The following is a 12,859-nucleotide window of genomic DNA, read 5'->3' as shown; positions in this document are numbered from 1 at the left end:
GCTTCCAATTCACTCTGTTATTTCTGACCTAAAGTGGAATAAATAAAAGCAAAATCTAGCCGTGTAGCTTTGCTGAATGAGTTTCTTACCCCCCCTCTTTGTCCAACTTAACTGCTTCGTGCATGCATATTGGTCTTGATAAGGTCAGAATTGACACAGCAGCCCCTACCATTGCCTGATGCAGTGTCACCACCTCTCACACCACTATAATGCACATGTAAAATCATTATCAAAATGTTACCAAAAAAGATATTGCGTAGGTACAGAAGCAAATCTGCTATCCTCTCAAAGATCATCCATTTTTATTATGCCACATTATAAATTACACTTTTCATCATGTATCTTAGGCATAGAAAATAAATACACCAACCCTTTAAAAATAAGATCCTTCAATAAAACCCTCTACGGAAGATACTAGTCCAGAACACACATTTACAGTTATATCATAAATCTTTGGTAAAAATGGGATTTATAAAGGCTGTGCTGACACAGCTTATCTACAAGATTGTGAAAATGACAACCACATGTAGAGAGCTCACCCCTGCTAAAACACGACCAAATGAATATTGAACATCAAGCCATACACAAGTCTTCTGACTTTTGCAGCAAGACCCAAAATAGCAGGATTGCAAACCAGCCCTGCCTCTTTCCCTTCCCAAGCTGGAGTTCACTCAGCCCACAGAGTATAAGCTGCCACCCACAGTTAGAGCACAATATTGAATCAAATAAAACAAAATTATTTTCATCACCCTCTTCCCCTCACTTGCCTGCAAAAAAGACACTCTTTCTACCCACCTACATTGGTTCTGTATCATTTCGCCCCCACACCTTTTAGTATCTAAAGCAGCTGGACCTTGATAACTGATGAACTTCAGCTGCTTTGGCCAACAAGCACGTGACCCTTACTTGTCAGCTTCCTGAGCTTTTCTGGTCTTTTAGTTCATTTTTAAGTATTCTGAACAATTAATGAGTACAGATCAAACCATCTTCTTTCTAGATTGACCCATCTCCTGCCTTTGGGGCATTTTGCTGTGCTTTTGGTTCTGGTTGAGGAGAGGAGTTTTCCCTATTCCCTGGAAACTGGCAGCGGGGTCCTGAGCTGGGCAGATGCCGCGGGGCACCCCTGCCCAGCCTTGGGGCACCTTTCCCCTCACCCCCCCCGGCGTCATCCCTCCAGGAGCAAGCTTTCGCCAGGTCCCCAGAGCCTGACCCTGGTTTTACCCACAGAAACACAGAAAGAGTTCTGGCTGCCACCAGCCCCTGCTGCCCTAAAGCATCACCCAGGGCTGCTGCACCCCAGAGCTGGGGAAGCGGGGAAGAGGATCCCGGTCCTGATCCCATCTCCCCGGCATCTGGGCTGCACTGGCCTCCTGGGAAAAAAACAGAGGAGCAACCCTCGCAGCCACAAGCTTCCCTTGATTTCCTCTTGTGTGCCTCCAGGGTGCCCCGGCTGTATTCACGCAGCAGTAATTCAGCCACCTGCACCCCTCCCCACGCTGTGGTGGGTACGTTCATGGGCCACCCCCAACCCATGCTGCCACCCCACCGGTCACCGTCACGGACGGACCACAGGCAGGGCGCTCCCCAGTGCATCCCTCTTCACTAAAAGCCATTCCACAGCTGTCAGCACTTAAAGCAGACAAGTTTTAATGGTTGTAAAAGCTTTGTCCGATCCATCCCCCTCATTCAAAAATACCCAAGAACATTATTAAAAACTGTATCAAGCTAAAAAAACATAAAAACAAAGCACAAAAATCCCCCTCTCCAAAAAAAAAAAAACACAAACAAACAAACAAACAAAAAAACCTCAAACAACAACAAAAATGCCAAAAAACCCCCCTCACTATTTTGGCCCACTTTGGGCTAGAGTGCCTGGACCCAGCAGGGATAATTTCAGAGGCAGGCAAGCACACTGGGACCCCAAGGCGCTGGGAAAGACAGGGATACTGGCACCTGTTAGAAAGTGTTGCCCCCATTTCATGCATGCGCAGCAACAATTTAACTTACTCCAAGGAAATGTGCTGACCTACACAAGAAAACCAAAATGCATTTTACTCAAATACGTTCACTATATCAGGGTACCTACCAGGCAACATAACTGTTCAGGGGTTAACAGGTAAAAATATAATTTGATGCCATATTTACTCGATATACCTAACAATAGACACATATACAGACATATGCAGCTTGATGATGATATTTGAAAGTTTTAAAATGACAGCCTCTTTGGGTTGTTCCAGGTCTCCCTTGTCAAAACAAACAATTAAGCAGTTAAGCACAAGCTTAGTTCATCCCCATTCAGTAAAATATTTGAAATGGGCTGTGTGGATGAGAATTCTGAGTAAATGCCTCTACAGAAGTTTGTGTTACAGGCTATAAACTGAGATGTTTGCACTTTCAAATCTATTGGTTTGGCTATGTGTGTCGGTTGATTACTAACCTCATGCAGTTTTTTTTCTGGGTTTCATTTCTTTCTGCATTTTTTCTTTAACTTCATAGTCCCATTTTCTGATGTGTCCTCTTTTCCATGTGTGTATTTGCAGTTCTTAACACAGAACCATTTCATAAAGTTTGATGTTACTGGCAAAACTCCCATTGATTGACTTGATTGCCTTTGGTAAGAGGTTTCACTGACATTTGATTGCTGTCTCAGGGCTGAGAGAGATACATGATAACATAGTCCTAACAGGCTGTTTCTAATAGGAAATGTTGATATGAACTGCAGAGGCATTTCACAATTTCATTTCATTATATTAACAGTTTCAGAACATACAATATTTAATTTATTAGGATAGGAGAACACAGGCAGATACCTGCTCATGATCTGTGTGTGAAGGGAAGGGCTTTGATGTGTGCCCAGAGGTTGTAGGAAAGGTGGAATGCATTTCTCCTGAATTTTAACAACAACAACAAAAAAAAAAGTGTGGGGGGAAAAGTTGAGTATTTGTGATTAGCTTTGAATAAAATGTAGGCAAGTGTCTATGTCCACATATAAGGCAGGACCGCCCCCCACACACACACATTATCATTGCTCTTACGCACAGATACATCTTTTGAAAATTAAAGCCTGGTTTTCAAGGCGGATGAGCCTGTAGACTAGGTCTCAGCACAGCGTGCCTGGTCCTGCAGGGACCTATGCAGATGCTGGTCCTGGCGGGCCTTCCTCACCAGTCAGGATGACGAGTCCCATCATGCTGTGATTGTGTGGAGAAAACAGAATAATTCACAGACTTTTGCCACTACCCATTCACAAAGCAGGATGAGTCCATGCAAGACCACACCAAAACTATGGAGACCATGGGAAGCACAGAAGATGCTATGGCACACCACATAGATACATTACAGCTCTCATGTGGGGCCACAAGACCCTGTCTACCTAAATAAGCATTTTAGTACACTATTTAATGGCTCCGAGGTATACACATTGATTCAGTGGCACAACTGTTAAACCATTTTTTAAAATTGCATCTATCTGTTGGTGACAGCCTTCTCAGAACCATGAGGTTTTGGTCAGCCCTTTCAATGCTTCTCACCTGTCATAGTTTTTCTTTGTGGCTGAAAAGGGAAGGCTGCTCTGTGGTGCCTGCTGAATCCTGGGGACGTATAAAGAGCTCAGCCAACACCTTGCATGGTGGAAGGGGAAAGAAAGGAACTCAGATTTACCTTGAAAACACTGCAGAAGGCAGCAGAGGGCACTGAAAATTTGCAAGGGTTAAGAGCTCTGAGCTAAGAACATGCCCATGTTAATGACCAAATGGAAAATCAAAATATTTTCTCTGAGTTAAAGCAAGTCCCAAAAGAGAGCTGACATGCAAGCACCGTCTTTTGTCGCACCAACTGCCTGCCCCCAGCCTCCCGCACCGGGCTGGACGTGCGTTCTCGTCACTCCATTTAAATGGCATACGGAAGTAGGGGGGAATTTCGTGCTTAATTAGGGGATGCGTTTGGAATATGATTTGTGATAATACATCTATAACAAGGGAAATTAATGAAAATAATTAATGAAGGGTAATCTAAGATACCAGGGTTTTGTCTAAATCAGCAAGAGCAGAGTCCCAAGGACATCCACAGTGTGATTTATAGGATTTCTTTTTTAAATGATCCATGAGATCTTAATGTTGTCTGTGCAAGGAGAGGTTGGGGAAGCGGTTAGTATGGGATTCCACCTGTGAGGCTATTTGTAAGCTAGGTTCCTGCTAGAGTTAAATCTGAATTTCTTATCTGCTTTGTATTGTCCAATATTTATTTTCCACTTTATGAAGTGGAAAATAGAAGCCACTTTATGTTTGTGAATTTCCCTCTTTACAATTTTATCTTCATCTGTAAGGAAAATCAGTGGATTTTGTTTCATATCCAGCTGCTTTGATTTTACACGGTGTTTGGACAGCAGGTGTAGCTCAGAAAAAAAAGCCCTAAACGAACAGAAACACAGCCAAAATCATGGCCTTGCAGGACTCTCAAGACCCCTGAGCTATAAAGCATACAACGGAAACTTGAATTAAAATGGATGCGTTAAAAATAACTTTTGTACGGAGCCATGGCAAGCCAAACAGATGATGTATGGTGCTGATATCCACAGTCGTTAACTAGCACGGCACAGCACGGGACAAGAGAGTCACCGTTGCCACTGATGCTAGCCAAGGCAGCCTTTCCCGAGGCCTCCAAGGCTGGCAGAGCCTCATGAGAGCATCCTTGGTCTCCCCTGCCAGCCTGGGCCCACCTCAGACAGCAACTCCAGCAAGAAGGAGGGGTTGAAGTCCGTGCCGCACGCCTGCCAAAAAGCCCAGGGCAAAGGCAAGAACTGCCCTCCACACCCAGCCAGCTTTTGCCCTCCCTCCTGGAAAAGTCCTTTTTTGGATGCTGCCCTGGGCACTGAGGGAAACGTGCGACATACGCGAGCAGAGGGAGAGGCAGCGCGAGCCGGACGGCTCCTGCTTAGCAGTCTGCTCACATCTTTCTCCCACGAAGAATATTCAGCTTTCTTTGTCTAAAATGTTGAGTGGTTATGAATAGTAAGGATAGACTATCTGTAATTATTTTTAAATTATTAATGGTTTTGTTAGATCCCTTCACTTTTACATTAGGTTTCTGTTAATGTAAGTTAAATCAAAATGTACTTCAGTTTCCAGGCAGCTCCCAAATGTATTTTTCATTCTTTCATAACATTACTTCAACTTCTCGATGAGGTGTCGATGATAAAGTTTGCTCCCGAGCCGGCAGACTCCCAGTCCTAATGAATTCAGCGAAAGGCTGGCAGAGCGGGCTCTCATCAGCTGGGCTGGATGGCAAATGGGGAGCCCACGGCTGCCCTGAGACTTAAGATGCCACCCCCAGCTCGGAGGTGTCACATCCTGCGTGTGACCAGGCCTGGGAGCCCACGGGGGGATCGTCAGTGACAAGAGGGGGGAGTTTATCAGAATAACCGAGTTACTTTATTGGCACTTTCTGTTACGCTTAGGAGACTCGGGTTGTTACGCCAGACGCTACTGATCGGAAAATATCCGCCGAGTGCCAGTGCCTCGCTCAGGGCTCAGCCCCCGCGGGTGGGGAGGGAAGGGGACCCCACGCCGCCCTGCCTGCATCCCCGCCCCACGGGATGCTTCCGGGGGTGCGTGGAGGGGGGTGGGCGGCTCAGCGCTGGACCACCCCGAGGCAAAAGCGGGGTCTTACCCAGAGGGCCCCCCCCCTCTCCTGGGACGAACCGGCCGCCTCTTGCCCACCCGTGGCCCCGCTCCCACCGAGGTAGTGGGGGGGAGAGGAGCGTGCGGAGGTAAACACGTGCGTCCCCCACAAACGCCACGCAAAACGCTGGGATAAATTATGCAGAGGGATTTCTGGATTTCTTTCAAGTAATTAAGTTTCGATTTCTTGCATTTATTTTAGTGCCAGGAAGCACGAGGCGCCACGGACGGCCAAAGTCTTGCATTGATCGTTCCGGGCTTTAAGTTTGACTTCGTGACTTGACTTGGCTTGCGGCGGCGGCGCGGCCTCGGCGGGGCCGTCCCGCCTCGGGGGAGCTGGGGGGGGGGGGGGGGGGGGGCCCTCCAAGTGTGCACCCACCCCCCCTCCCCGGGGCCTGCCAGCACCGCGCACCGGCCCCGAAACCAGATGGGGAGAGGAGAAGCAGGAGCCGGGGCAGGCAGCGATGCCGGGGGGGGGGCGGCAGGTCACCCCCGGAGTCCCGGGGGGAGCAGCCCGGAGGCGGTGGGGGCCGGGGGCGGTGCGGGGCACCGGGGCCGGCGCTGCCCTGCGCTCCAAATAAAAGGTAGAGTTTGCTCCGAGTGTAGCCCGCATCTTAATGGATTAAAAATTCATAGGGCGCATTAGGTTCGGTAAAATATGAATGCGCGTCTTTAAATTTTAATCGTAAATCAGAACATGGATACATGAGAGGCGACAGTGATTTCTCCCCAGATGTCTGCGTGGGTCAGGGCGTGGGTAAGGGAGGGGTAAGGGGGGAGGGCTCTACTTTTTTATTTAGGCGGCCCACCGGTGCGCGGAGCCGGTGGCAGGGCCGGCGAGGGCTCCGCGCGTGCCCTGACGGCACGGGGGGGGGGTGGGGGGGGTGGGGAGGGGGGCCGTTGGGGGCAGCTGGGCATCGCGGCCTTAAAAACCCAAACTACACAAAAAAAAAAAAAAAATCAAAAACACCAAAACAAAAAACCAAAAACTAAACCCAAAACAGCACAAAAAGGGGGAACGCGGTGTTCGGCGGGGGGGGGGGCGGGGAGGGGCGCCGGCGGCCAGCGGCCGGAGCGGGGGGAGCCCACGGCCGGCGCCCCCTCCGCGGGGACCCCCGGGGCTGGCGGGGGTCAGCCCCGCCCCGGGCCCGGCAGCGAGGAAAGTTTGCGCCGGTTTCCCGCGGGGCTGCTCCGCACCCCGCTGCACCCCCGCGGCGGCCGCGGCGGAGCCGGCGATAAAGCGCTCCGCGTTTTGGAGATCGGTTGTCAGTTGCTATTAAAATCAAGATTAATTCATATTAACGATATGCATTCTCAATTCTCCCGTGTGACAGCATACATTAGAACAACTATTGCGAGTAATTAAACTCAGTGCGGGAGGGGTTAAACGTATAGCGCGGGGAGGTTGCCTCCTCGCCCTTCTCTCTCCCAAAGTTCAGCCGGAGAGCCGGGCGGGCAGAGCCCCTTCCTCGGCTCCGCGGACGCGGAAGGCTGCCTGCCCTCGGACGCCGCAGCGCCAACGAGGTATTTTCTGCCTTTTTTTTTTTTTTTTCTTGTTCTTTTTTTTTTGTTGTTGTTGTTGTTCTTTTCAGAAAGTGGGAGATTTTTCTCCTTTGCCCGCACGCCGCCTGGCCCGCCCGTGCTGAAGCGCGGAGGGCTGCGGAAGGGCGCGCAGAGCGCGCTGCAGGGACCTCGCCGCCTCCCCGCCGGCCACGGGCGGGCCGCGCCCCGCGTGGGCTCTGCCCGGGATTTACTGAAAAGAGGCAAAAATGTTATTGATGGCTTTTTCTTGGGCGTTGGAGATGCTCGATGCTTTGGACTAATTAGACAAGCCAAAAGCCTTTTGAAGATTAAGCAAATTGGACAACCCTTGTTAATTAGAACATAATTTAAAGTTTGAAATTATATCACTCATGAAGTAGCCTAATTAGTATGACGATATGTTAATAGCCTACTGAGACACGAAGCGCGGAGGTTTGGCATGAACTCCTTAAAGGCTTGCAAGAAAATCCTCTTTCCTATGTTGTCATTAATAAAAGATTTCTATAGACTTCAGCCTTTCAACGGTGACATACAATTTATAGTACACACAATGCATTAGCCCATAGTGCTGCTCAATTTTTTTACTATTATGAAAACTAATAAATTCGTCAAGCTGAATTAAGCATACAAATCAGATGAGGCATAACAGATTACATATTGAAGCGCTGTGTCTCCCGAGCCTAAATGAAATTTCAATCTAATAATTCCTTCCTGGCCCGGCCATAATTTGTTTAGAGATGTTGTTCTACTTCTTTCCAAGCGCTATTCGCACCATAATTAAATGATACTCAAGCTTTTAACTTTGATTTATTTCATTTCTCCGAGCTGGCGACAGTGAGAGCTGATACAATGTAATTTTTTTTATTTCCCTTAAAATTACCAAGTCTGCTGTTTAGGTGAGAAATTAAACACCTAAGCACTTATTTTAACCTTCCTTCCGCAATGTGAAATTCATGGAAATAAACCCGGCCACCTTCAGTAAAACCGACTTTCCCCGATTTCTTTTCTCTCTTTTTTTTTTTTTTTAATTTTTTTTATTTATTTCTTTTTCTGCCTTTTCTTCTTTTTCGACGACAGGGGCAGGGGGAAGTTGGCGGGACAGCGATGCGCTTTTGCAAGAGGATCGCCCCCGGCTCCCCCCCACCGATGAGGGACACCGGGAGGGGACACACACACACACACACACCCACACACCCACCCACACACACACACCCCGGCCGCCGCTCCCTGCCTTTCCCTCCGCGCTCCCCCGCGCAGCCCCCGCCGCCCCACGCAGCCCCCTCCGGACCGGCGAGTCGTGCCAGGGCAGCGCCCGGGACACTCCGGCTGTGGGCTCGTTGTGAGCCCGGACAGGACTTTTGTTTCCTTTTTTTTTTTTTTCTTTTTATATATATATATTTTTTTTTTAATGGAGGGTAGTTTTAGGGCGGCGGGGGGCGTCGTCCCCCCCCTCCTTTTTTTTTTTTTTTTCTTTTTTGGCATTTTCCCTCCCCTTTCCGGGAGGCGGCGGGGCGCGGCGCGGCGCGGCGGTGAGTGTGGGAGCACGCGTGGGCGTGGGCGCGGGGGGCGGGCAGGGAGCGGCGGAGGAGGGGGGCCGGGGCCGAGGAGGCAGGCGCGGAGGGGCCCTTCCCGAGGAGTTGGGCTGTAGTGACAGGCGAGAGGGGAGGGGAGGGAGGGGAGAGAGTAAAACCCACCGGCGCGGCGGCGGGGAGGGCACTTCGCGAGAGGCGAGGGCCGGCGCTGGAGCGGAGGCGGCGGCCGGGCGGGCGGGCGGGAGGCAGCCCGCGCATCCCTCCGCGCATCCCTCCGCGCATCCCTCCGCGCATCCCTCCGCGCATCCCCGGCTCACCGCAGCCGCCTCTCGGGCAGCCGGCTGGGGGGCGAGTGGGATTTTTGATTTTTTTTTTTTTTTTATACATTTTTTTTTTTTTTAATTTTTCGAGGGCGGAGGGCCGGGGCTCCTGTGGTTTTTCCGGGGGGGGGGGGGGGGGTCCGGCCCCCCGGCCCCGTGCCCCTGCCCTCCTCCGGCGGCCGCCTTACCGGCGGGCCGGGAGGCGGCGGCGGCGGCGACGAGCACGATGATGATGTCCCTGAGCAGCAAGCAGCCCTTCGGCCTCCCCCACGGCGGCGGCGGCGGCGGCGGCGGCGGCAGCCTCCACGAAACCAAGTACTCGGCCCTGCACACCGCCTCGCCCTGCCCCTCCGCCGCCGCCCCCGCCGCCAGCTCCCCCAGCAGCACCGGCACCGGCGGCTCCGCCGGGCGCGGCTCCGGCTCCGGCTCCGGCCCCGGCTCCGGCTCCGGCCCCGGCGGCGGCGGCTCCGGCTCCGGCTCCGGCCCCGGCGGCTCCGGCGGCGGCGGCGCGGAGGCGATGCGGCGGGCCTGCCTGCCTGCCCCCCCGGTAGGTGCCCGCCGCCCCGCCGCCCCGCTTTAAGGGGAGCCCCTCGGCAGCCCCCCGGATCCGCCTGATGATTTTTTCATGGCCGCGCAGCAAATCACCCGGCGCCGCCGGGCGCTCGCCCAACTTATGCATGCGGCGGCTGCTCTCGCCCGCCCGTATTAATTTTTATGACCTGGGAATGCGGCGTGCGGCTGGTGCGTGTGTCCGTCCGTCCGTCCGCCCGTCCGCCCGCCGCTGGCTGCCTCTGTGCCAGCGGCTGCGCGCCGCGCCCGCTCTCTCGCCCCGCTCAGCTCCCTCTTCTCCTCTCCCTCCGCCCCAAACCGCCCCCCCACACTCCGCACACCCCCCCCGAACCCCCCCCCCCAACCCCCCCCCCCCTTCTCCCGGATTTTTCTTTTAACATGCTGGGAAGGTTTTAGTGGCACGGCGGAGTGCGCGGGGAGGCGAATTCCCTGCTGAGCGTTATGTGTGCCTTCTATTTGCAATTGCAGAGCAATATATTCGGCGGTCTGGACGAGAGCCTGCTGGCCCGCGCCGAAGCCCTGGCAGCCGTGGACATCGTCTCCCCGAGCAAGAGCCACCACCACCACCCGCCGCACCACAGCCCCTTCAAGCCGGACGCCACTTACCACACCATGAACACCATCCCCTGCACCTCGGCCGCCTCCTCCTCCTCGGTGCCCATCTCCCACCCGTCCGCCCTGTCGGGCACCCACCACCACCACCACCACCACCACCACCACCACCACCACCAGCCCCACCAGGCGCTGGAGGGGGAACTCTTGGAGCACCTGACGCCGGGGCTGGCGCTGGGGGCCATGGCCGCCCCCGACGGCGCCGTGGTCTCCACGCCGGGCCACGCTCCCCACATGGCCGGCATGAACCCCATGCACCCGGCGGCGCTGGGCATGGCCCACGCCCACGGGCTGCCGGCCCACATGGGCTGCATGAGCGACGTGGACGCCGACCCCCGCGACTTGGAGGCCTTCGCCGAGCGCTTCAAGCAGCGCCGCATCAAGCTGGGGGTGACCCAGGCCGACGTGGGCTCGGCGCTGGCCAACCTGAAGATCCCCGGGGTGGGCTCCCTCAGCCAGAGCACCATCTGCCGCTTCGAGTCCCTCACCCTCTCCCACAACAACATGATCGCCCTCAAGCCCATCCTGCAGGCCTGGCTGGAGGAGGCCGAGAAGTCCCACCGCGAGAAGCTGGCCAAGCCCGAGCTCTTCAGCGGTGCGGAGAAGAAGCGCAAGAGGACCTCCATCGCCGCCCCCGAGAAGCGCTCGCTGGAGGCCTACTTCGCCCTCCAGCCCCGGCCCTCCTCCGAGAAGATCGCCGCCATCGCCGAGAAGCTGGACCTCAAGAAGAACGTGGTCCGCGTCTGGTTCTGCAACCAGCGCCAGAAGCAGAAGCGCATGAAGTACTCGGCCGGCATCTGAGCCGAGGAGAGCCCACAGCATCGCCGCCGTTACCCCCCCTCCCCGCTCCCGCCCCCCCCCGCCAAAAAAAAAAAAAAAAAACCAAAACCAAAAAAAAAACCAACAACAAAAATTCAAATGAAACAACGGCAAAAGGAAACGAGGGAAAAACACAAAACAATAACCAAAACAAAACAAAACAAACAACAAAAACCCAACTACCAACCCACCCCCACCCCAGCCCGCCCCGCACCCAACTTTCGGGGGGAACCGCCCCGCGGAGCCGCCGCCCGGACCCGCCCCGGCAAGTACCGCTGGTTTTTATTTCTTAACAGACCTCTCGCCTGGGTGCAAGCGCGGAAGGTGCCCCCCCCCCCCCCCCCCCCCTTCGCAGCGCGTGGCCGCGGTGCCACGGTGTTCTCGGGACCCAAACTTGAATCTAGAGTTGAGGCTTGCGCCGCGAGAGACGTCTCAAAAGTATTTTGATTTAAATAATGATTAATAATAATAATAATGATGATTTAAAAAAAGAAAAAAAAAAAAAACAAACAGATGGCAGGGTTTTCTGCATTTACACTGCGTATTATAAATATATAAATATATATATATTTTTACTGTGGTTATTATCCTTTTCCTTCTCTGAAGTTATAACGCTTAGGGAAAGAGCTGATCCTGCTGTGTTCACTGGTCTTCAAAAGCTATTATTAGATTACTGCCAAACAACCCCTTGTAAATTATTAATTTATCTCTCTAGCAACTTCATTTCGTGCTCATTCTAATTAATTACACCTCTTTAAGTCTTGATAAAAGTAAAAAAAAAAAAAAAAAAGGGTAGTGAGAATCAAATATTTTGTGTTGGTAGGATTTATGAACGTGAGCTTTTCTCTTCTTCTTCTCAACGTCCCTTTTGGCCATCTGTAAATTGTCACCTGAACCCAAGGTATTTCTCTGGCGAGTATTCTTATTCGTACGGCGTCGGCACCCTATAGTAGATGTCCTACATTATTTGTGTAGCCTGATTCACTGTCCGAGGTATTTGTTTACCGCGTTACATATTTAATGGGGATTCCCATATTGTCCCCACCACACGCTGCTCCCGAAGCGAGAAAGGACGTGGCCGCGTGGGTGACAGCGTGGGGGGGGGTGGGGGGGGTGGGTTGTCGCTTCGGGTTTCTTGCCAGCACGATATCCATCTTTCTCTATTTCAAAGCTGTATCGCGACGGTATTCGGACCGGCTCGGTTATTTATCTGTCTATCCGATTGCTTATTTATTTTATTATTTATTTATTTATTTATTTATTTATTTCGGTCGGCCGGGCGGTTATTTATTACCTTTAATTGCAATACTTTTCCACGTAGGAAAGTCCCTTTTGGAGGTCTGTTTGTAGAAAAGCCAAATTGAAATTTGTAGGAAAGGAAGGGAGTGAGCGACTGAGGCTGCACTGCTTGTAAATTCACAAACCGTTTGGTACATTTTCGTTTGGAACAACAACAATAAAACGCGGGTGCTCGGTTGGGTACCTGTATGTATTGTAAATATTTCATTGGCGTTGACGCACATATAGATATATTCTTACAGATTCCGCTGTACCGCTGTTCTACCCGAGACTGTTTGAAGTCTTAAGTTCTGTATATGACCCGATTTCGTTGTTTTTGTTCTTTTTGTTTTGGTTTGGGTTTTTTGTTTTTTTTTTTTTGTTTTTGGGTTTGGTGGGTTTTGTTTTGTTTTGGTGTTTGTTTTTTTTGTTTTTGTTTTTGTTTTGTCGTTGTTAATAAGAGGTTTATTTATTCCAGTAATGTACTAAGTTATTTTTAAATGTT

General features: G+C 52.0%; 1 protein-coding gene across 1 annotated transcript; it reads left to right on the top strand.

The window, feature by feature from the left end:
- Positions 1-8,958: 8,958 nt before the first annotated feature.
- Positions 8,959-11,090, top strand: POU4F2 (POU class 4 homeobox 2). The gene is made up of 2 exons (XM_042796813.1): positions 8,959-9,622; positions 10,114-11,090. The coding sequence occupies exons 1-2, from the start codon at positions 9,302-9,304 to the stop codon at positions 11,056-11,058; spliced, it is 1,266 nt and encodes a 421-aa protein (XP_042652747.1). The 5' UTR covers positions 8,959-9,301; the 3' UTR covers positions 11,059-11,090.
- Positions 11,091-12,859: the final 1,769 nt, after the last annotated feature.

The sequence above is a fragment of the Tyto alba genome, unplaced genomic scaffold (assembly GCF_018691265.1).
Source record: "Tyto alba isolate M040663 unplaced genomic scaffold, T.alba_DEE_v4.0 Super-Scaffold_23, whole genome shotgun sequence".
In the NCBI taxonomy this organism is placed as follows: Eukaryota; Metazoa; Chordata; class Aves; order Strigiformes; family Tytonidae; genus Tyto; species Tyto alba.
Note: the sequence above shows the minus strand (reverse complement) of the source record. Positions and strands in the feature narration are given on the sequence as shown.

Excerpts from the sequence above, each read along its gene's own strand:
- POU4F2 (XM_042796813.1), top strand. The coding sequence starts at position 9,302 with ATGATGATGTCCCTGAGCAGCAAGCAGCCCTTCGGCCTCCCCCACGGC. Across the intron at positions 9,623-10,113 it reads CCTGCCTGCCTGCCCCCCCG|AGCAATATATTCGGCGGTCT; the intron begins GTAGGTGCCCGC and ends TTGCAATTGCAG.